A 25,171-nucleotide genomic window follows, 5' to 3' on the forward strand; every position below is an offset into this window, starting at 1 on the left:
ATTTTTCAACAAATTCAATAGGCGCTTCTTCGCGGCGTCTGGGAGGTTTTTGAGCAAATTGAACCTGATTCTATCCATCCCCGGAGCAGAATTGTTGCATGAAAGGAGAGCGAGCGAGAATTCGATCATCAAAAAGGGGTGATCCATATCATCCCTGTCAGCAAAAGTATCACGTGATACTTGCTCCACTGGTACTGAATCCGGACAAACTTTCTTTGCAAAGTCGAGTATCCACCGCGGCGAGCTTTCACGATCTTCGTTAACGGACGACGCGTTTCGCATTCTCCTTCCGACGGTCCAAAGAGATTTCATTGAAGTCTCGCGCGACAAGCCTTCAATGAAAGTGCGCCAATACTCGCGTTTCTTCACCTTGACCAGCTTCTTGAACTGGACTTCGAGCGCGATGTACCGTTTGTGAAGAACGATCGATCCGTGTTTCCGAAATTCCTTAAACGCGTTGGATTTCTCGCGATAGAGCTGTGTGCACGCGGTGTCCCACCACGGACTATGTGGTTTCCTACGAACCGAAGCTCCTGGCACCGGCCGGCGTTGTGCATGGAGAGCGCTGTCAATAATCAACTGAGATAGAAACTGGTACTCTTCCCGCGGTGGAAGTGTTTCTATCGACTGTATGCCATTGATGATGGCCTCCCATATTTCACCCAATCGATGTGCCTCGTGAGGTCATATGAGAGGTCGATAGAAGCGGATTGATTATGCCCATTGGAAATTAAAACGAACAGTGGGTAATGTCTGTGACTTAACCGCTAAGTGGACGTAGGACTTGACTTGACCATGCCTTTAAGATACATAATATGTCCAAATTTCTCACATCAACTATTTTGGATAAATAAATTCAGGAAGTATCTGTCCGGTCACGAAATATTAGCCTCGACAGTGGCAACCTTCCCACTGAAGGACTGCCTGAAATAAACCACAAGTTGGTTCAGCAGGGGATGTAGATTGTATCTCAGCCCTTCCACTGAAGGGCCTTCTAATCCGTGCGATAGCTACTGAAGGAGAACATTATTTTTAACTCTTAGAGCCTTGAAAAGGCTGTTTGCTTCGGCTAAGTGCAAAAAGTAAGAAAACGATCTTTTCAAATAACCGCGAGTTTCTAGTGATGGTATAAAAGACTGAATGCTCTGCGAGCGAGTGCACTTTTACTTAATTTTGAATCTTCTCTGCTTCCCAATTGGTGGGCCAATCAGCTAGTGTCTTGTATCCCGATTCTTTGTCAGTCAAAGCGTCATCATCATCAACGCGTTGAAGGGCTTCTTCTTTTTACGCTTGTTGCTCGCTGCTGGCGTCTATTTCTTAACGGGACTTTTCACTTGATACAGGCCAATAAGCCGTGCAAGCGAGCTTAGAATTGCAGTTCAGGTGGGAAGTAGGGTGTTCTTTCTGAGGCAACATTATTAGTAGTAGAAGGAAGGAAACACCCGGACATGGGATTTATGGTGATAAGATTTAGAATTCATAACATGGGACGATCATTCAGTCACGTTCGCTTTGTGTGCGGTCAGTATCAAACAATGTTTTACTACATATTTTTAAATCAATGCCAATATTGCATTGATCAATGCATTGATATTTATCGTGTATTTGCTTAGAATTTAGTTTTGGGTCGCGCGGATTTGGCGCAGTATGGATTTTCATGTTGCGCGGAAATGGCGTGGATTTGATTTTAGTCGGCGCGGATTTGGCGCGGAAAATATTTCAGGATCTCCGTAACAACCCTGCAATTTCTATCCCGAAGGGAATTGAAAGCTTTGATATTGATCTCTATCATTGGCTCTCTGAAGAACCGTTTGTTTTTTTGGACATACATGCTGCATGTAGTGCATGCATGTGGCTTTTCTTCAGCCTGTCTCGGCTCATCACCGATGCCGGCCGGTCTCGGCTCGACTCTGCTGCTGCTGCCGGTATCTGCTCAGCATTGCTGCTTTGTCGGGTCTGTAGGGTGGACTGCTGCGGTACTGGCTAGGTTTCGGCTGATGATGGTGGCTTCGATGACTTCATTCCCTGCTAAAAGGTGTGAGTGCTGTTCAATCGATGATGCGGTTGCTTCGCTCGTCCCGGTCAGAATGAAAGGAAAAATTGCGTTGCGCTATTTTATGGCTTCTCGGCAGACCCAGCGGCTGCTCATTCGCTGGTGTCTGCACCAATCAGAACGTGGTAATGGAATGATGCACGAATTATGCGGTACCCATATTTATAGGTTCCCTTGATCTCAATGTATTTCATTGAAAACAATTTCATGCCTATTGAAACAAGTTTTTCGGGTCTTATCAAGCATGGACATGAAAGGCATACTTGAAATCTGTCGATTGAGGGGCTTACCGCAGAAATTTGTCCACTGAGACGAACGCTATTAACGTTTAAAATCTTTCAACACAGCGTAACGCGGTCGATTTTAATATTTTGAAATGACACCCGGTATAGTAAAGAGAGACGTAAGTCCTACGTCAAAAACGAACAGTGGGTAATGTCTGTGACATAACCGCTAAGTGGACGTAGGACTTGACTTGACCATGCCTTTCAGATACATAATATGTCCAAATTTCTCACATCAACTATTTTGGATAAATAATCGGCGTTGCATACCATTACTTGGCAAAATCTTCTCATCAAACCGACACAGAAATCAAATCTACCTCGAACAAGAATCATCAAAAAAAATTCAGGAAGTATCTGTCCGGTCACGAAATATTAGCCTCGACAGTGGCAACCTTCCCACTGAAGGACTGCCTGAAATAAACCACAAGTTGGCTCAGCAGGGGATGTAGACTGTATCTCAGCCCTTCCACTGAAGAGCCTTCTAATCCGTGCGATAGCGACTGAAGGAGAACATTATTTTTAACTCTTAGAGCCTTGAAAAAGGCTGTTTGCTTCGGCTAAGTGCAAAAAGTAAGAAAACGATCTTTTCAAATAACCGCGAATTTCTTGTGATGGTATAAAAAAGACTGAATGCTCTGCGAGCGAATGCACTTTTCTTTTATACCTTATTTTGAATCTTCTCTGCTTCCCAATTGGTGGGCCAATCAGCTATAGTGTCTTGTATCCCACTTTTTTGTCAGCCAAAGCGTCATCATCATCAACGCGTTCAAGAAGGGCTTCTTCTTTTTTACGCTTGTTGCTCGCTGCTGGCGTCTATTTCCTAACGGGACTTTTCGCTAGATACCGGCCATTAAGCCGGGCAAGCGAGCTTAAAATTGCAGTTCAGGTGGGAAGTAGGGTGTTCTTTTCTGAGACAACATTGTTAGTAGTAGAAGGAAGGAAACACCCGGACATGGGATTTCGGGTGATAAGATTTAGAATTGGTAACATGGGACGATCATTCAGTCACGTTCGCTTTGTGTGCGGTCAGTATCAAACAATTTATCTACATTTTTTTTTATCAATGCCAAAAAATCCACATTTGACGAAAAATCGATTGATAGTTTATTAATGTTTGAGCTGTTATCGGTGTTTTTTTATCCAAATAAGATTATGTGAGAGATTTGGACATCTTATGAATCTTTAAAGGCATGGACAAGCGAAGTCCTTCGTCCACTTCGCGGTTAAATCAGAAAAATTATCCACTGTTAGTTTTGACGCTATTTATGAAAATCACGCATAAAATTTTATCTCTAGAATATTGGATTTGGCACCCAAGTACAATTTCTATCCCGAAGGGTATTGAAAGCATTGATATTGATCTCTATTATTGGCTCTCTGAAGAACCGTTTGTTTTTTGGACATACATGCTGCATCATGTGGCTTTTCTTCAGCCTGTCTCGGCTCAGCACCGATGCCGGCCGGTCTCGGCTGGACTCTGCTGCTGCTGCCGGTATCTGCTCAGCATTGCTGCTTTGTCGGGTCTGTAGGGTGGACTGCTGCTGTGCTGGCTAGGTTTCGGCTGATGATGATGGCTTCGATGACTTCATTCCCTGCTAAAAGGTGTGAGTGCTGTTCAATCGATGATGCGGTTGCTTCGCTTGTCCCGGTCAGAATGAAAGGAAAAAATCGCGTTGCGCTATTTTATGGCTTCTCGGCAGACCCAGCGGCTGCTCATTCGCTGGTGTCGGCACCAATCAGAACGTGGTAATGGAATGATGCAAGAATTATGCGGTACCCATATTTATAGGTTCCCTTGAGCTCAATGTTTTTCATTGAAAACAGTTTCATGCCTATTGAAACAAGTTTTTCGGGTCTTATCAAGCATGGACATGGAAGGCATACTTGAAATCTGTCGATTGAGGGGCTTACCGCAGAAATTCGTCCACTGAGACGAACGCTATTAGCGTTTGAAATCTTTCAACACAGCGTAACGCGGTCGATTGGAATATTTTGGAATGACACCCGTTATAGTAAAGAGAGACGTAAGTCCTACGTCAAAACATAAGCCGGCTAAGTTCTCGCTTCAACTGATGGGTAAGACAATCACTCATAGCATGTCTTCTAAATACCTCGGGGTCTGGTTCGACTCGAAATGCACCTTCGGGAAGCACATTGTGAATCTGACACAAAAATGCCAGAAAAGAATCAACTTCATGCGAACAATAACCGGAACATGGTGGGGAGCGCACCCCGAAGATCTCATCACGTTGTATCGAACAACAATTCTGTCAGCTCTTGAATACGGTAGCTTCTGCTTCCAGTCCGCGGCGAAAACACACATGCTGAAGCTCCAACGGATTCAGTACCGCTGTCTCCGTATCGCGTTGGGTTGTATGAATTCGACTCATACGATGAATCTGGAAGTACTTGCGGGAGTTCTTCCTCTGACAGATCGTTTCGCGGAATTATCGCTCCGGTTCCTCCTACGTTGTGAAGTTCTCAATCCATTGGTCATTAACAACTTCGAGAAGCTGCTTGAACAAAACCCTCAATCTCGCTTCATGAGTATTTACCACTGGTATATGACGCTGGAGGTATGCCCATCTTCGGTTGACACCAATCGTGCTAACTCCTTAGACTCCTACAGTTCCTCTGTATCATTTGATCTGTCCATGAAGCAGGAGGTTCATGGAATACCAGACTCTCTTCGTGCGGAGGTATTACCTTCATTATTTGTAAGCAAATACGGGCACGCCAGCCAGGAGAGAAGCTTTTACACAGATGGGTCAAAAACGGATGACTCCACTGGTTTCGGTGTTTTTAATGTTTTTCATAGCGCCTATTTTAAGCTCAAAGAGCCTTGCTCTGTGTATACTGCTGAGCTAGCAGCTATACACTATTCACTTGAGCAAATCGCGTCCCTACCTCCTGACCACTTTTTCATCTTCTCCGACAGTCTAAGTTCACTGGAGGCTGTTCGGTCAATGAAACCGGTTAAGCACTCAGCGTATCTTTTGAACGGGATACGGAAAGCTTTGAGTGCTTTATTAAAACGGTCTTACACAATCACCATGGCTTGGGTCCCTTCTCATTGCTCGATTCCGGGAAATGAGAAAGCGGACTCATTGGCTAAGGTGGGCGCTATGGAAGGTGATATTTACGATCGACAAATCACCTTCGATGAATTTTTCACATTAGTTCGTCAGGAAACCTTGAACAGCTGACAACAGAAATGGACAAATGGAGAGTTGGGTAGATGGCTGTATTCGATTCGCCCGCAGGTGTCGAAGCGTCCATGGTTCAAAAAATTGAATATGGAACGAGACTTCATTCGAACCATGTGTCGTCTAATGTCCAATCACTACACTTTAAACGCACATCTTTTCAGAGTGGGGCTCTCAGAAGGCAATCTTTGTGTTTGCGGCGCAGATTATCAGGACATTGACCATGTCGTGTGGGCGTGCGATGAGCATCGTGGCCCCAGATCTACGCTAAATGAACATCTCCGGGTCCGAGGAAAACAACGAAACCTATTAGGGAAGTGTTGGCGGGTCTTGACCTCGAATACATGACCCTTGCCCACCAATTCTTGGAAGTAGCAGATGTTAGGCTGTAACCATTGTCCCCTTGGCGTACCTCATCACGAATGTTTTCTTCTTGTTGCTCATCAATGTCTGTCGTTATTCACTCTCGTATTTCTTCCTCTTGTTGTCTTTCAAGAAAATATTTGTTTGTTCCGTTACAGATGAAACATCGTTAAGCATCTAAACCATGTAACCATTAGAATCGTAATTAGTAAATACCTTAAATCCCTTTCCTTTCCCTTTGTATTATTGTATTCTCGAACCTCGACCAAACCGCGAGTTTTTCGGTTCCCCAAAACTAACATTATTTATAAGAATCAAGATTAAAATTGTACTAGAAACATGATTTCGGCTCCGTAACGCTTAACGGCAAATGAGCTTCCCAAATAAACGAAAGATTAAAAAAAGAACATAAACCTTTGATTTGCTCAATGACTAACTCTAATGATAAAATCGTTAGATGGAAGTTGCAGTTGAGCGGATTCAATTACGAATTCATCTACAAACCAGGTAAACAGAACGTCGTTGCGGACGCTTTATCCAGGATAAAGGTGAAAGATGAAATAAATGCAAATACAGCTGATAACGATGAAGATTTAGAGACTATTCTGCGGATACTAGCGACGATTATTTTATAAACTGCACGGAAAGACCAATTAATTTTTTCAAGACACAATTAATTTTTAAAATTGCTCGAATTAAAACAGATTTCCACGAAGCTGTTTTTCCCAAATATAACAGATACATAATTGCCTAACCAGAATACACCGAAGCGGATGTGGTGAACGTTTTCAAAAGATGCCTGAATCCTAAAGGTATTAATTGCATCAAAGCTCCCGTATCCCTACTGCAGCTTATACAAGAAACATATAGAATACATTTTCGGCTAACAAAATTTTCAAAGTTTTATTTCAGAGAAACTCTTGGAGGACATCAGACTGGGCACCGATCAGGATGAGCTGATCGAAAGTACCCATGGATATGGACATCGAGGGTTAAAGAAAATAAAAGACAGATTTTACAAAGATACTTTTGACGTAGGACTTACGTCTCTCTTTACTATACCGGGTGTCATTTCGAAATATTCAAATCGACCGCGTTACGCTGTGTTGAAAGATTTTAAACGTTAATAGCGTTCGTCTCAGTGGACAAATTTCTGCGGTAAGCCCCTCAATCGACAGATTTCAAGTATGCCTTTCATGTCCATGCTTGATAAGACCCGAATAACTTGTTTCAATAGGCCCAAAACTGTTTTCAAAGCAAAATATTGAATTCACGAGAACCTATAAATATGAGTACCGCATCATTCTTGCATCATTCCATTGCCACGCTCTGATTGGTGCAGACGTCAGCGAATGAGCTCTCGCTAGGTCAGGAAGGCATAAAAAAGCGCAGCAAGATTTTTTTCCTCTCAATCTGACCCTGAGATCTGACAAGAACAGGCAAAGCAACCGCATCACCAGAACTTTTGAAGTGTTGCTCCATCGTCTCAGCTACGCAATCGCAAACTTAAGCTTTCTCAAGAGCAAGGCAGAATCGTCAGCATCATCGGCATTTTCGGTCCGGCATTGTCGAGGCCACCGCACAAAGGAGAAGCCTACCGGACAGTAAGCGCGGCTCGGCGGTGTGACGATAGACTGTCAATGACAACACTGATCAAAATGAATTATTGACAGTGGCTGATTTTCTACCCGCCACTTTCACAGCCAGGCGTTATCGTATATACGCAAATAGCCGGCATGAGTTAACCTCCAGAAATTGATATGGCGAAAGACATCTAACGCGGGTTTTCTCAAAATTAGGAACTTTTCATGAAAACCTATATGGTACCGGTTATGATGGATGGTGTTCGCTAGTACGCCTACCAAATATTTTGACGTAGGACTTACGTCTCTCTTTACTATACCGGATGTCATTTTAAAATATTCAAATCGACCGCGTTACGCTGTGTTGAAATAGCGTTCGCCTCAGTGGACGAATTTCTGCGGTAAGCCCTCAATCGACAGATTTCAAGTATGCCTTTCATGTCCATGCTTGATAAGATCCGAAAACTTGTTTCAATAGGCATGAAACTGTTTTCAATGAAAACATTGAGCTCAAGGGAACCTATAAATATGGGTACCGCATAATTCTTGCATCATTCCATTACCACGTTCTGATTGGTGCAGACACCAGCGAATGAGCAGCCGCTGGGTCTGCCGAGAAGCCATAAAAATAGCGCAACGCGATTTTTCCTTTCATTCTGACCGGGACAAGCGAAGCAACTGCATCATTGATTGAACAGCACTTTTAATAGGGAATGAAGTCTGCACCGACCGCTTTTTCGGCTCGTCACCATCGAAGCGACCATCATCATCCGAAACCTAGCCAGCACATCAGCAGTCCACTCTACAGACCCGACAAAGCAGCAATGCTGAGCAGAGTCGAGCCGAGACCGGCCGGCATCGGTGCTGAGCCGAGACAGGCTGAAGAAAAGCCACATGATGCAGCATGTATGTCCAAAAATCAAACGGTTCTTCAGAGAGCCAATAATAGAGATCAATATCAATGCTTTCAATACCCTTCAGGATAGAAATTGTACTTGGGTGCCAAATCCAATATTCTAGAGAGAAAATTTTATGCGTGATTTTCATAAATAGCGTCAAAACTAACAGTGGATAATTTTTCTGATTTAACCTGATTTAAGCGAAGTGGACGAAGGACTTCGCTTGACCATGCCTTTAAAGATTCATAAGATGTCCAAATCTCTCACATAATCTTATTTGGATAAAGAAAACACCGATTACAGCTAAAACATTAATAAACTATCAATCGATTTTTCATCAAATGTTGGATTTTTTGGCATTGATCAAGAAATATTTAGATAAACATTGTTTGCTACTGACCGCACACAAAGCGAACGTGACTGAATGATCGTCCCATGTTGCCAATTCTAAATCTTATCACTAGAAATCCCATGTCCGGGTGTTTCCTTCCTTCTACTACTAACAATGTTGTCTCAGAAAAGAACACGTACTTCTCACCTGAACTGCAATTCTAAGCTCGCTTGCCCGGCTTATTGGCCTGTATCAAGCGAAAAGTCCCGTTAGGAAATAGACGCCAGCAGCGAGCAACAAGCGTAAAAAGAAGAAGCCCTTCTCGAACGCGTTGATGATGATGACGCTTTGGCTGACAAAGAAGCGGGATACAAGACACTAGCTGATTGGCCCACCAATTGGGAAGCAGAGAAGATTCAAAATTAAGTAGTATAAAAGAAAAGTGCATTCGCTCGCAGAGCATTCAGTCTTTTTTATACCCTCACTAGAAATTCGCAGTTATTTGAAAAGATCGTTTTCTTACTTTTTGCACATAGCCGAAGCCGAAGAGTTAAAAAAAAATGTCCTCCTTCAGTCGCTATCGCACGGATTAGAGGTGAGAAATTTGGACATATTATGTATCTTAAAGGCATGGTCAAGTCAAGTCCTACGTCCACTTAGCGGTTATGTCACAGACATTACCCACTGTTCGTTTTTTACGCTTGTTGCTCGCTGCTGGCGTCTATTTCCTAACGGGACTTTTCGCTTGATACAGGCCAATAAGCCGGGCAAGCGAGCTTAGAATTGCAGTTCAGGTGAGAAGTACGTGTTCTTTTCTGAGACAACATTGTTAGTAGTAGAAGGAAGGAAACACCCGGACATGGGATTTCTAGTGATAAGATTTAGAATTGGCAACATGGGACGATCATTCAGTCACGTTCGCTTTGTGTGCGGTCAGTAGCAAACAATGTTTATCTAAATATTTCTTGATCAATGCCAAAAAATCCAACATTTGATGAAAAATCGATTGATAGTTTATTAATGTTTTAGCTGTAATCGGTGTTTTCTTTATCCAAATAAGATTATGTGAGAGATTTGGACATCTTATGAATCTTTAAAGGCATGGTCAAGCGAAGTCCTTCGTCCACTTCGCTTAAATCAGGTTAAATCAGAAAAATTATCCACTGTTAGTTTTGACGCTATTTATGAAAATCACGCATAAAATTTTCTCTCTAGAATATTGGATTTGGCACCCAAGTACAATTTCTATCCCGAAGGGTATTGAAAGCATTGATATTGATCTCTATTATTGGCTCTCTGAAGAACCGTTTGATTTTGGACATACATGCTGCATCATGTGGCTTTTCTTCAGCCTGTCTCGGCTCAGCACCGATGCCGGCCGGTCTCGGCTCGACTCTGCTCAGCATTGCTGCTTTGTCGGGTCTGTAGAGTGGACTGCTGATGTGCTGGCTAGGTTTCGATGATGATGGTCGCTTCGATGGTGACGAGCCGAAAAAGCGGTCGGTGCAGACTTCATTCCCTATTAAAAGTGCTGTTCAATCAATGATGCAGTTGCTTCGCTTGTCCCGGTCAGAATGAAAGGAAAAATCGCGTTGCGCTATTTTATGGCTTCTCGGCAGACCCAGCGGCTGCTCATTCGCTGGTGTCTGCACCAATCAGAACGTGGTAATGGAATGATGCAAGAATTATGCGGTACCCATATTTATAGGATCCCTTGAGCTCAATGTTTTCATTGAAAACAGTTTCATGCCTATTGAAACAAGTTTTTCGGGTCTTATCAAGCATGGACATGAAAGGCATACTTGAAATCTGTCGATTGAGGGGCTAACCGCAGAAATTCGTCCACTGAGGCGAACGCTATTTCAACACAGCGTAACGCGGTCGATTTGAATATTTTAAAATGACATCCGGTATAGTAAAGAGAGACGTAAGTCCTACGTCAAAAATATTTGGTAGGCGTACTAGCGAACACCATCCATCATAACCGGTACCATATAGTTTTTCATGAAAAGTTCCTAATTTTGAGAAAACCCGCGTTAGATGTCTTTCGCCATATCAATTTCTGGAGGTTAACTCATGCCGGCTATTTGCGTATATACGATAACGCCTGGCTGTGAAAGTGGCGGGTAGAAAATCAGCCACTGTCAATAATTCATTTTGATCAGTGTTGTCATTGACAGTCTATCGTCACACCGCCGAGCCGCGCTTACTGTCCGGTAGGCTTCTCCTTTGTGCGGTGGCCTCGACAATGCCGGACCGAAAATGCCGATGATGCTGACGATTCTGCCTTGCTCTTGAGAAAGCTTAAGTTTGCGATTGCGTAGCTGAGACGATGGAGCAACACTTCAAAAGTTCTGGTGATGCGGTTGCTTTGCCTGTTCTTGTCAGATCTCAGGGTCAGATTGAGAGGAAAAAAATCTTGCTGCGCTTTTTTATGCCTTCCTGACCTAGCGAGAGCTCATTCGCTGAAGTCTGCACCAATCAGAGCGTGGCAATGGAATGATGCAAGAATGATGCGGTACTCATATTTATAGGTTCTCGTGAATTCAATATTTTGCTTTGAAAACAGTTTTGGGCCTATTGAAACAAGTTATTCGGGTCTTATCAAGCATGGACATGAAAGGCATACTTGAAATCTGTCGATTGAGGGGCTTACCGCAGAAATTTGTCCACTGAGACGAACGCTATTAACGTTTAAAATCTTTCAACACAGCGTAACGCGGTCGATTTGAATATTTCGAAATGACACCCGGTATAGTAAAGAGAGACGTAAGTCCTACGTCAAAAAGTACGTTTGGCGAAACTGTCTTTGATAGAATCCACATTGATGTATTTTTCATGAAGGGTCAGAAATGGCTCACTGTAGTCGATTCGTTTTCAAAGTTTGCAAACGTTATTCCGCTTCAAACAAGAACAATTGTCGATATGAAACACGCAATCACCGAGCACATAAGACAATTTGGTAGACCAAAGACTATAGTAAGCGACCAAAAACCTTCATTTAAATCCATTGATTTCGTCGGTTTTCTCAACGATTTAAACATCGAAATCCATAACGCGAGTAATTCTTGTTCTAACGGAATCGTAGAAAGATTCCACTCCACATTAATCGAACTCTATCGTACTCTCCATGCAAAATTCAAAGATTACTTTTCATTCAGCAATCAATCAAAAACCACGGGAAGTAGTTTTCAACTCATCAAATTCAACCAATCAGGAGGAAATAGCAGAAAACTTTTGTAAAATTCAATCGGCCGTTAAAGTTGAGCTTAATAAAAGAAAACTAAATCACGAGAAAAAATTTTCAAATAATGAAAGCCCTAAACATCTAAATCAGAATGAAAAACTTTATATTAAAAATAGTCAAAGACTAAATAAAGATAGAGACCCGTATAAAATTTCAACAGTTAAAACTAATAACGAACTCACATACATAGATAGTAATGACATAAAAATACATAAAAATCGGATTAAAAAATAAAAACATATAACACCTTAAAGCCCTCAACAGAACAAAACATTAAACAAATGAAATATGTTCCTTTTTCAGATTAATCTTCATCCACCTGATAAACGCGACTACATATAAGGAAATATCGAATAACAATGGCATGGTGGCCATAAAAACAAAAACAGTACGGATAAGGATAGGATACGATAGGACACTACATCAGATTAGTTTGGAATCCCTAGAAGATAACATCAAATACATAGAGAACATCACACACTCATTTAAAACCGTTGAACACTTAGAGCAAACTCTACAGGAAAAGTTAACAATAGCTAAGGAAAAACTTTTTAGTTTAAGCCCAAGTAAAACAAAAAGAGCACTGATAAACGTCCTCGGAGCAGCAATTAAATTCATTGCGGGTAATCCCGTTAACGAGGATCTTGAGATCATACACGAAGGATTAGGGATATTGAAGAACCAGGAGAATAAGTTAGTACAAAACCAAATCAAGCGAATCCAAATTAACGAACTTTTTAAAAACAAAATCAATAACATAACAGATTCCTTGAGGAAAATTAGTTCTACAATCTCTAGAGAATTCAACACAGTACAAAACCTTAGATCAGACTTGGAGTTCATTAATCTCATTTGGAATACAGATAGAATAATTCATATATTAGAATCTATAGAAGAACAAGTCGAGTTCTCCAGATTAGGTCTCATAAATAAGAACATCCTCTCGTTAAACGACAAGCAGGCAATCGCAGGGAAACTTAGGAAGCAAAACATCCACCTTAACTATCTTGACGAAATATTTCAGTATTGCTCAGCAACTACCGGCATCAATGGCGGACAAGCGATGGTACTTGTGAAGACCCCAGTACTAGACGACAAGGACTTCGACCTCCTGGAGCTCCACACGTTGAAGGTCAACAATTCGAGGATAAAAACCGACATAAACCTGGTGGCAAAGCACGGCAATCTGATCTACGCCCAAACGACAAATGCGACATTTGTGAAGGTACCAAGCTGATCGAGGACGAATGCATCTATAATATCTTAACGCATCAAACACCAAAATGCACACTCGTAAGTACAATACAAGGATTCCAAGCCAAAGAGATCACAGACGGCGTAATCCTAATTGACACTACAGAAAACATCGAGGTAAACGACTCATGCGGAGATTCAAGAATCATTACCGAACCAACAATAATAGAAATCGGCAATTGCACAATCAAAGCACGTAACTTCACATTCTCTGGTAAAATAGATGTCTTAAGACAAGACAACTACTTGTTCCCAATTTACAGTAGACCTCTTCAGAAGTCAAACTACACGTACAACAAGGAGCAAAACTTCATGCTGCGGATTCAAAACCTGGAAGAATTGAGCATGATCCAGCTTTCCTTTAACAGACCCATAAAAGGGTAACTTTTGAAGGGCTAGCCCTCCTGATTTAAACATTTTTCTGTTTCGTCATTGCTTTTCTTTACAAGAAAACTCACAAGAAGGATGCCAAAAAGAACCACGTCGAGGCACTGATGCTTAGAACAAAGAAGCTAGAAGAAGTAGAAGCAACCGATGGTTCGAACAGTCAAACAACAAGAAAGGACCCCGGACAGAAGCGTCTGAAACTCATCCCAGAACCAAGGTTCGAGCTCCTGAAACATCAAACGAGGATGCTTGATACTTGAGGGGAGGCGTTAGGATCAGAGTTGCCCACGTGCCATCCCATCAGAACGAGCCATCGACCGGCCCATCGATCGATGCAACGTAAAAGTGATGACCCAGGGAATTATCCAGCTGAGGTGGCAACGTGCGCAAAGCCAAGCGAACGACAACGGATCGGACGACATCGATGCAGACTTTGACCGGGACCGTTTTGCTGAGTTGATAGATTTAGTTAATAAAAGGTTTAGCGGTAGGAAAATTCAATCAGTTTCGAGTGAGAAGTGAATGATACTTATTGTAACTTATAATTAGTGGAATAAAATTATTTTTTTATTGAACTCTGATCCTTCAGAGCATTTCTTATATATGGATACAAAAAGGCGAGGCGCGCAGCAATGGTGGACGAGAACGATTTGCGGACCTCTGTGTGGTTGGCGACGTGCAGCCATGGCCTGAGTTGAATGGAGAAGACTTTAGATAGTATAATATATAGATGAGCGAAGATAAATCCTCTGTCTCCAAACGAACTGTCAAACGTGTCTCCAAACGAGCATGACGTCACGATTTCAATGGAAACGTTAAGGGCTGTGACGTCATATGCGCGTGTGCACGGGCAAAAAATCGACTCAGCCATGCTTTCGCTCATCTATAGATTCTACTATCTATAGAAGACTTTTATGTACTGCAAGGTGCAACCTGTACCTGTGCAAGGTTACTACGGTCTTAGTTCTGTGCAAATAAATAAATAAATAAATAAATAACTACGTTTGAGACAAATCCTGACTCAAACTTTCGGTTTGCTTCGATGCTCCGCAAGTTCCTGATGTGCTTTCCGGATGTTGGCGCTGCTTGATTCAGCAGATATTCAATAACATTTCCCATTGCTACCGTACCTAGTTGGAACATTCGTGCTGGCTTCATATGGATCGATGTTACTTATCGACTTTATTTTCTCAGCGTACCGTTTCTTCTCAGCTGCTGGTAATGCATTTGCATAAGCGGAAAGCTTTCCAATTGTAACTCCACTAATACTTATTATTCTTCGAATATTTAATACGAAACTTCATAAAATCATCACTTCTCCTGTTCACAAGAATTTTAGATTTTTTCTAAGTTCTAAATCCTCTGCTAAACGTCAAGAGAATGTGGTTAAGTAAGAGGATGCAATACTCTATTCATAACGTATTTTCGCCATCACCAGAGTAAATTCTGCTCGTAACAGACTATTTCCATTCAAGAGTAGGTACTCAAACTGGTAACTAGAAAATTTTAATTATCTTTCCTGAAGCTTGTATGTCATCACACCGGAACATAGCGCCATTGATCATTTACCGGAACTCTGTTCAACATTGTTCCTTCTCGTTTTTTTCCTGAATCATTTTCAGAAATGCCGCAGCAAAAAAAAAAGCTTGTTCTTCATGATTGCATGGAGCTGAAAAATTGGACGGTAATCATCCAACTGAATAGGACGCAACAAGATTGGATATTGCATGTGAATGAGATATCCATAGAAGAAAGGTTTCGTTTATCGATATTAGAACTTCGTTTTGTAATTTGACTTTCGTAGGCAATATCTTCGAAAACGATTTATTCAAAGAAGAGATGCTGAAACATTGCGGACATGGTTGAGCAGTATCTTATATTTATTGCGATCTACCGTCCAACCGGCGCATGTCATACAGATTTCCCGCTCCAAATGCACTCGACAGTCAAAATCACAGTCATACATTTAGAAGTGGTTATAGTCATACATTTCCAAAAATATATGTGCCAAAGACGAACATGACACTGTCTACCATCCGTCTCCACGGCATCCACCAATTGGTCGCCGTTACCTGCTCGTTCGTTGTTTTGTTTCCACCCAGGTAGGTACCATCATGTGACTGCGGTTTCCGTCATAACCAGGCAATTAGTCCACACTTCGGTAAACGCGCAAACTATGTAAGCTCATCACTCAAACCGTTTCAAAAATGAGTGCTGTGGATTTATTATGCACGCACATAATAGCGTGACACAGTGGAACAAAATAATTAGACTTGTGGATTTTAATAATTTCTCATACTTTAAAAAGTTTACTGAATGCGCATAAAAACACAGCCAAACAATTATTCCAAAGGATGAAAGACGAAAAAGCTATGATTAAAGACTGGTGGACAAGACGGTACCTACATGGGACTTGTCCTACTACGTATGCCCTGCTTGCGAAATGGAAACCATGTCAAGAATTTTCCACACAAACGAGGAACAAACCAACCGATGATGTGATGCCAATTAAGAAATCAGGATGGAAATTCGTGCAACGGTCGAGCTTGTTAGTAGATGGTTGGATCGCAATGTTTGCAATTAGTGGTACACACAATTTGCAGAAAAACAAAAACCGTACTTGATCCGATAAATCGGATACGCGCAATCCCACTACACTACGTCGGAAATATGATGTCAACACCGTTGAAGTGGAAGACCATGTTTAAAAATAAATTATACATTTCTACTCCTGCGTCAGATGTTTTGGAAACAGTTGAGTGGTGGAGAAAAAAGTATATAAATGACATCACCCAAGACTGGTGGATACGAATGTAACCTCAGGTTCAAACAAATCGATGTAAATGCCAGTCTATTTGGTTGTATTCGTGGTGCTACTACGCACCTATTTCCACATCTCGAAACCGTTTCGGCTCCATTTCGTGAAGACTTGTGTTTATTTTCCTGGACCCGGAAAACCAAAATCATTAAGCTCAACAGATTGACAAACAACTGATCTGCCCATTTGTAATCAAACATTTCGCCAAATCATCGTTTCCTGACTTCACAGTGTATCAACAAGTGGCAGCTTTTACGCTTTTCCAATTCAAATTTTCGCAGAATAGGAATTAGTTAGGCGCACGTGTCTGTCATTCCCTTCGCTCCTCTATACAGCAGCCAGCAAACGGTCCATGACAGGTGGTTTATTGCCCGCATCAGGCTAAGCGCTGTCCTCCGTCCATTTCCATCATACCAGTCTGTGCTTGCGCGTGCAAAATAGGGGGAAAGTATAAAGCAGTCCACTAGACTGTGCTCGTTGTGGAGCATCGCTGGTTCGCCGCGAATTCGTTGATGGGAAGTCGATGCGTGCCGTAGTGGAGCGCTTATACAACAGACATTAATTAGAATCATCGATTCTTCGAAGCACGATTCAATGACTTTCGACACATCTTGCGTGGTTTGTGGTGCTCCCGGTGGAAAACAATGTGCGCGGTGTCGGCAGGTCAGCTATTGTGGCAAGGAACACCAGCGGCAGCACTGGAAGGCCGGACATCGGGAGAAGTGTCGGTGCTATAAGGTGCGTGGATGTGAAACAAACAGTTAATTATCAATGGCAAATTGGCAATCAGAGATTGATTGTATTGTCAGAGAAACGCCATCCATGCTGTGAGATTTTTACCAAAAGTTCTATCCAGAACAATGAAAAGTTTTAAGTGTGTAAGTCATCTACGAACAGTCGAATGGTAATATTGATTTTCTCGAGCTTAGCAAAACCGTATTCGCAGTTTCAAACTCGTGATTGGTCATTATCAGAAATACTTCATAATGCTATGGAGTGGAATTTGAACAATCACCATATTCTGGAAGAATGGTGTTTCAAAATACTGTAACTAAAAACTGTATCTAACGCCGGATATAGTTATTAGGGATAAAGATGCGATGTCGCATAATCGAAACAGTACAGCAACACAGTGCAGACAAATTGCGTCTCATTTATTTGAACGAAGAATAGTAAATCTAATCAGCCATTAATTGCCTCCTACGCATTTCCATGCCTTCGCAATTCATCATTTGATCTTCAATTGACAGATTCCTTTCTGTCAATAGGGCACTGTACTTCTTTACAGAGAAATTAGAAAGCAACAAGGCCACTAAATGTCGAAATCGACATTTATTGGCCTTGATGTTTTTTAACTTTCATGAAGAACGAAAGAGGAAGAGATTCGTCCGTGCAGTTCCCTAAAAGTAAGGTGAACCCGTTCAAGAATGTATAACAAACTTATAACAAGGGGGGTTGATTATTTAAGAAAAAAAAGCAATGGGTGATGTTTTTAACACAACCGCGAGTAGACGTAGGACTTGTATAAACGTAACGTATTTACATTTAACATCTAACATTTGGATCTATGGATTATAGGTATTGATATTGGAAACGACAACTTCCATGCTGTGTTGAATCATTAGTAATTTGTTTATTTAAAACTTCTGGAAACAGAGCTAATAATAAAATACATAAAAAGAATTGCTTTGTTTCTAACTATTAAGCCCTTATTTACTCAAGCAACTGTAGGGAATTTATAGATTTCTTTTTGATGATAGTTTTTGAAGTTTTAAACTTCTATTAATAAAATTTTCAGACTTGGGCAAAATGTGCTATTTTAGGGGAACTGTATTGTTTTTTCAAAAAAGAAATACAGAACCAATTTCTTGCTTATTTTTGCTAACATGTGTGCTTAATGCTGAAAAACGAACAGTGGGTAATGTCTGTGACATAACCGCTAAGTGGACGTAGGACTTGACTTGACCATGCCTTTAAGATACATAATATGTCCAAATTTCTCACCTCTAATCCGTGCGATAGCGACTGAAGGAGGACATTTTTTTTTAACTCTTCGGCTTCGGCTATGTGCAAAAAGTAAGAAAACGATCTTTTCAAATAACTGCGAATTTCTAGTGAGGGTATAAAAAAGACTGAATGCTCTGCGAGCGAATGCACTTTTCTTTTATACTACTTAATTTTGAATCTTCTCTGCTTCCCAATTGGTGGGCCAATCAGCTAGTGTCTTGTATCCCGCTTCTTTGTCAGCCAAAGCGTCATCATCATCAACGCGTTCGAGAAGGGCTTCTTCTTTTTTACGCTTGTTGCTCGCTGCTGGCGTCTATTTCCTAACGGGACTTTTCGCTTGATACAGGCCAATAAGCCGGGCAAGCGAGCTTAGAATTGCAGTTCAGGTGAGAAGTACGTGTTCTTTTCTGAGACAACATTGTTAGTAGTAGAAGGAAGGAAACACCCGGACATGGGATTTCTAGTGATAAGATTTAGAATTGGCAACATGGGACGATCATTCAGTCACGTTCGCTTTGTGTGCGGTCAGTAGCAAACAATGTTTATCTAAATATTTCTTGATCAATGCCAAAAAATCCAACATTTGATGAAAAATCGATTGATAGTTTATTAATGTTTTAGCTGTAATCGGTGTTTTCTTTATCCAAATAAGATTATGTGAGAGATTTGGACATCTTATGAATCTTTAAAGGCATGGTCAAGCGAAGTCCTTCGTCCACTTCGCTTAAATCAGGTTAAATCAGAAAAATTATCCACTGTTAGTTTTGACGCTATTTATGAAAATCACGCATAAAATTTTCTCTCTAGAATATTGGATTTGGCACCCAAGTACAATTTCTATCCCGAAGGGTATTGAAAGCATTGATATTGATCTCTATTATTGGCTCTCTGAAGAACCGTTTGATTTTTGGACATACATGCTGCATCATGTGGCTTTTCTTCAGCCTGTCTCGGCTCAGCACCGATGCCGGCCGGTCTCGGCTCGACTCTGCTCAGCATTGCTGCTTTGTCGGGTCTGTAGAGTGGACTGCTGATGTGCTGGCTAGGTTTCGGATGATGATGGTCGCTTCGATGGTGACGAGCCGAAAAAGCGGTCGGTGCAGACTTCATTCCCTATTAAAAGTGCTGTTCAATCAATGATGCAGTTGCTTCGCTTGTCCCGGTCAGAATGAAAGGAAAAAATCGCGTTGCGCTATTTTATGGCTTCTCGGCAGACCCAGCTGCTGCTCATTCGCTGGTGTCTGCACCAATCAGAACGTGGTAATGGAATGATGCAAGAATTATGCGGTACCCATATTTATAGGTTCCCTTGAGCTCAATGTTTTTCATTGAAAACAGTTTCATGCCTATTGAAACAAGTTTTTCGGATCTTATCAAGCATGGACATGAAAGGCATACTTGAAATCTGTCGATTGAGGGGCTTACCGCAGAAATTCGTCCACTGAAGCGAACGCTATTTCAACACAGCGTAACGCGGTCGATTTGAATATTTTAAAATGACATCCGGTATAGTAAAGAGAGACGTAAGTCCTACGTCAAAAATATTTGGTAGGCGTACTAGCGAACACCATCCATCATAACCGGTACCATATAGTTTTTCATGAAAAGTTCCTAATTTTGAGAAAACCCGCGTTAGATGTCTTTCGCCATATCAATTTCTGGAGGTTAACTCATGCCGGCTATTTGCGTATATACGATAACGCCTGGCTGTGAAAGTGGCGGGTAGAAAATCAGCCACTGTCAATAATTCATTTTGATCAGTGTTGTCATTGACAGTCTATCGTCACACCGCCGAGCCGCGCTTACTGTCCGGTAGGCTTCTCCTTTGTGCGGTGGCCTCGACAATGCCGGACCGAAAATGCCGATGATGCTGACGATTCTGCCTTGCTCTTGAGAAAGCTTAAGTTTGCGATTGCGTAGCTGAGACGATGGAGCAACACTTCAAAAGTTCTGGTGATGCGGTTGCTTTGCCTGTTCTTGTCAGATCTCAGGGTCAGATTGAGAGGAAAAAATCTTGCTGCGCTTTTTATGCCTTCCTGACCTAGCGAGAGCTCATTCGCTGACGTCTGCACCAATCAGAGCGTGGCAATGGAATGATGCAAGAATGATGCGGTACTCATATTTATAGGTTCTCGTGAATTCAATATTTTGCTTTGAAAACAGTTTTGGGCCTATTGAAACAAGTTATTCGGGTCTTATCAAGCATGGACATGAAAGGCATACTTGAAATCTGTCGATTGAGGGGCTTACCGCAGAAATTTGTCCACTGAGACGAACGCTATTAACGTTTAAAATCTTTCAACACAGCGTAACGCGGTCGATTTGAATATTTCGAAATGACACCCGGTATAGTAAAGAGAGACGTAAGTCCTACGTCAAAAACGCATAATGTGAATCCATGTAGGTGACAATTTGTTGAAAAAAAACATTTTCATAACCCCACCCTTATTCAACCTCAAGTTGAGATTAAACAAGAGTAGCCAAAGCCGAACGTCAAAGACGAGACACAGAGTACACTGTGAAAAACGCATAATGCGAATCCATATAGGTCTAAGGTCTAAGTAAAACACATATTCATAACCCCACTCTTATTTAACCTCACGTTGAGATTGAACAAGAGTAGCCGAAGATAAACGTCAAGGACGAGACACAGAGTACACTGTGAAAATACGCATAATGCGAATCCGTATAGGTAACATGCACAAAGCACATTTTAAAAAACGCATAATGCGAATCCATATAGGTGACAAATTGTTGAAAACTAATTAAAACACATATTCATAACCCCACTCTTATTTAACCTCACGATGAGGTTGAATAAGAGTAGCCGATTATCTCGGAGAAGTAAAAAGTCAACTACGCCATAGCTCCAGTTAGCGCAGCGAGGGCTAAAATACTGTGAAGGGGGCCCTGGTGCTTCACAGGCTCCGTTTGCGGTTAGGTTCTTATTAGACCCCCCTAACCATTCATTCGTAGGCACGGCCGTATCACACCGAGAATTAGGGGTCACCTGTATGGTGGACTTTTACCACTGGAACAGGCAATCCGTAATGTTATTCTTAGCCAGATAACCAGCCGCGACACCACACGGCTATCTAGGCTGTTCGTGGAGAGAAGTTGACATTGACTTTACTTCTTTATTATTATTTAAAACTTCTGGAAACAGAGCTAATAATAAAATACATAAAAAGAATTGCTTTGTTTCTAACTATTAAGCCCTTATTTACTCAAGCAACTGTAGGGAATTTATAGATTTCTTTTTGATGATAGTTTTTGAAGTTTTAAACTTCTATTCATAAAATTTTCAGACTTGGGCAAAATGTGCTATTTTAGGGGAACTGTCTTGTTTTTTCAAAAAAGAAATATAGCACCAATTTCTTGCTTATTTTTGCTAACATGTGTGCTTAATGCTGAAAAAAATCACAACAATAAGAAACAAGTCAAGGAGCAGTAACCGTACTAAAATAGAGGAGGTACTGCTAATACGTCAACGAAAAAATATTTAATGTTTTGATTCCAAACTCCGAGTCTATGTCAAGTTTAATAAAATAATTTCTCAGAAAATGAAAAACAAAGAATAAGATAAAGTTTATTTAAACATTCCTTTGGGTTTTTTTTTGCGGACTTTTTTAAATCATTTACATGCAATACAGCGAAATTTTCTAATCTTAAATGGATATTAACACTATTGCTGATTGTGCATCTTTAATTGCTCCTGCCTTCTGCCTATAAATGAAAGTAATTATTTTATTGAAATTTTTATTTTCATCAGTGCAGTTAATTTTTGAGGGGAATCAGGGGAATCTCTCTCTCTCTCTCTCTCTCTCTCTCTCTCTCTCTCTCTCTCTCTCTCTCTCTCTCACACACACACACACACACTCGCTCTCACTTTCTCACTCTCTCACTCTCTCTCTCTCTAGTAATCTCTCAAATAAGCCAACAAGAATGTCCGTAGAAATTCTTTCATGAACTCTTGGAGCATTCTACCGGAAAATCTGGTTAATGTTACATGATTTCAGGTAAGAAAAATCTACCTGTTTTTAGGTGGAAACAACGTACAGATTTTTTGGGTGGAACAAACAATTTTGGCTGAACAAGCTACTTTTTAGCTGAAAAGCCTATTTTTAATTAAATAAGCTCTTCATCAGCTTTCAATTTTGTTGGGTCTAGACTTTACTAGACATGAGAATAGAAGCTGTATAATGCAAAGAAGATAATTGTCATATGAACTAGGCGGAAACTATTTAATTTTGACAAGAGCTAGATAAATCTTGACTTAGCAGTGAAAATGTCATCGATGTATAAAAAACCGGACGTTTCTGGTTTTCCTAGTAAATCAGACAAAAGTGGTTGAACAATATCCCTGTTGACGTCACTTATCGTACGCTTTCCTCCCGATCACCTGACGCAACAGCAAATTTGTTTGCCAGCTTCTTCCGCTCATCTTACGACAATCCTCCTCCGTTGGATCAAAACTACATCGAAAGTCTTCCGTAGTATTCCGTCCGGCTTCCTCAAGTCACTTTTAGCAATGCAGATATTTCTGAAGCTCTCAGCTCGCTTGACACAGCAAAAGGACCGGGACCCGTTCACTTACCGCCCACTTTCATCGAACAATATGCTTCATCTGGCAATGGCCATTGCTTCAATTTTCAATCCATCTATAAGCCAAAGTGTTTTCTCGGAAGCTTGGAAGCTTGCTTCGATCGTTCCTGTGTACAAATCCGGTAACATACATAGTGTAGAGAGCTACCGTCCGATATCAATCTTTAACTGTTTCGCCAAAGTTTTGAGAGTACAGTCTATCATATCCGAGTATCAACATGGGTTCATAAAAAAGCGCCCGACGACATCCAGCCTAATGGCATTCACTCATACAGTGCTAGACGAATTGGGGGCAGCAAGGACAGCATGGACCATGTCCAAGGGCTTGACGACCCCTCCCCAGCTGTCTGTGAGTCAGGGAGAACTGCCTAGGGCGTGGTGGGATTTAGCAGTGGGCTCTGCTAAAATCCCTCCCAAAAAACCACAAGTGCCCGTAATCAGACTCTATCAAAGCGACTGTGTGCCGCTTCAAAAGCACAAGCCCAGGGAGTGCCAATTGGCATGGGGAGTGTCCCTACTTCGGTAGGGTAGCGAGTGAGCTGCTTCGGCAGGGAGTGAGTGATCTGGTTGTGCTGAGGCAGGAGTGTCATAGCGTGTCGCCGCTATTGTCACCTCGAAGCGCAGCAGAAGTCTGAGTATGGACTGCACATGCTGAGGTAGGAGTCGAGGTAGCTATCGACACCTCGAGGCATGGCAGTGGAGTGTTAGAGTGAGCACCCGAATAAGGGTCACATGGAGCGAATGGTCTTTGGTGAAGCTGCTTCGGCGGCAGGGTAGCAGGGGGTTGTACACCTACAGTTGTGCACATGTGGTGCATGGGGAGTGTCCCTCTGGTAGCGTGTGGTCTGCTTCGGCAGTGGTGTGATTGATCTGCTCGTGCTGAGGCCAGAGTGTCGTAGCGTAATATCTGTAGGCCCAGGCAGTTACCGCTATTGACACCTCGAGGCATGGCAGCGGAGCGCCTGGGAGAGCATCCAAGTAAGACTCAAATGGTGTGAATGGGGTGCGAGCACCCAAGTCAGTCACGCATGGGACGGGTGCCTGTGTGAGCGATACTGAGCGAGTACGTTTAGTACTGCCATCCCCCAGAAGTAGTACTGGGAGGTAGTTCCTGGGGGAAACGATGGTGGAGCCCAAGGGAGTTTAGTCGGTATTACCGGTATGGTCGAGTCCGACACTCCAGTACACTTCCGTGTGATAGTTTGGCAACTACAATGCACGTGTACTGGATTAGTCTGTAAATGCATTCTCCCCTGTACAAAAAAAAAAAAAAAAAAAGACGGATTGTAGAACCGTAGCTAGGTCGACGCTATTTATTTTGACTTTTCAAAGGCGTTTGACAAGGTGCCACATCCACTAGCGATAGAAAAACTTGACCGACTTGGCTTACCTACTTTGATCATTCGGTGGTCAAAATCGTACTTGTCGCAAGGCTTTCGTCAAAGTACATGGCGCCAAGTCTGGTGTCTCTGACATTCCCTCTGGAGTACCGCAGGGCAGTATTCTAGGTCCGCTCATCTTTATTCTTTTCGTAAATGGTCTGTGTAACAACCTGAGCTCCGGAAAACAGCTTTATGCGGACGATTTAAAAATATAGGGGAGACTGGGTAGACTTGATCCCCTTTTCTGATTTCCGATGTATCACAACCAAAAATAAAGAAACATACGCGATTTCCACACGTACTCTCTAAGAAATATAGTATTTAACTTTACTGATGTATGACAGTCCTTAAATTATTGTTGTTATTGATACACAATCGATTTTTTGGAGTGCTGTCAAAAATCGACTTTGAAAATATTTGGGGGAAATTGATCCCTCTCCAAGAACTTGCTCTGATAAAATTAGAAAGGTGCTCTCAGATTTTTAAAATATTTTCCCTTCAAAATACGCGAAATTATCGAATTGCTGTGCGTATACTTGAACGACTTTTGTTATTGAATTCGACAGCACATGCAATTTTTAAATTTGGGGAGACTTGCTCCATTTTCTATGAGATCTACGCAACGAATAATTTTTCCAGCAAACCCTTCATCAAATCCGTCAAATCTACAAAAAATTAGAAGCCTAAGAAAGGTTTTTAATTTTTTTGAATTTTTTCGCCAAATCTTTGTATGGGTGACTAACGGGGGA

The 25,171-nt window shown here is 41.7% G+C and overlaps 1 protein-coding gene across 3 annotated transcripts in view; it reads left to right on the forward strand.

Moving 5' to 3' along the window:
• Nucleotides 1-25,171, forward strand: part of LOC134207622 (SET domain-containing protein SmydA-8) — a 234,830-nt gene that overhangs the window by 86,727 nt on the left and 122,932 nt on the right. Inside the window, exon 1 of one of the 3 annotated variants that reach the window (XM_062683352.1) lies at nt 16,830-17,166. The exons of 1 other annotated variant lie outside the window; for it this stretch is intronic. In XM_062683352.1, the coding sequence (XP_062539336.1) occupies nt 17,023-17,166 (144 nt within the window). In that variant the 5' untranslated portion in view covers nt 16,830-17,022. Of the gene's footprint in view, nt 1-16,829; nt 17,167-17,273; nt 17,307-25,171 lie in introns of those variants that run through there. One more of the 3 variants, XM_062683354.1, reaches the window with a different exon arrangement.

Source organism: Armigeres subalbatus, chromosome 1, assembly GCF_024139115.2.
Source record: "Armigeres subalbatus isolate Guangzhou_Male chromosome 1, GZ_Asu_2, whole genome shotgun sequence".
NCBI classification, from domain to species: Eukaryota; Metazoa; Arthropoda; class Insecta; order Diptera; family Culicidae; genus Armigeres; species Armigeres subalbatus.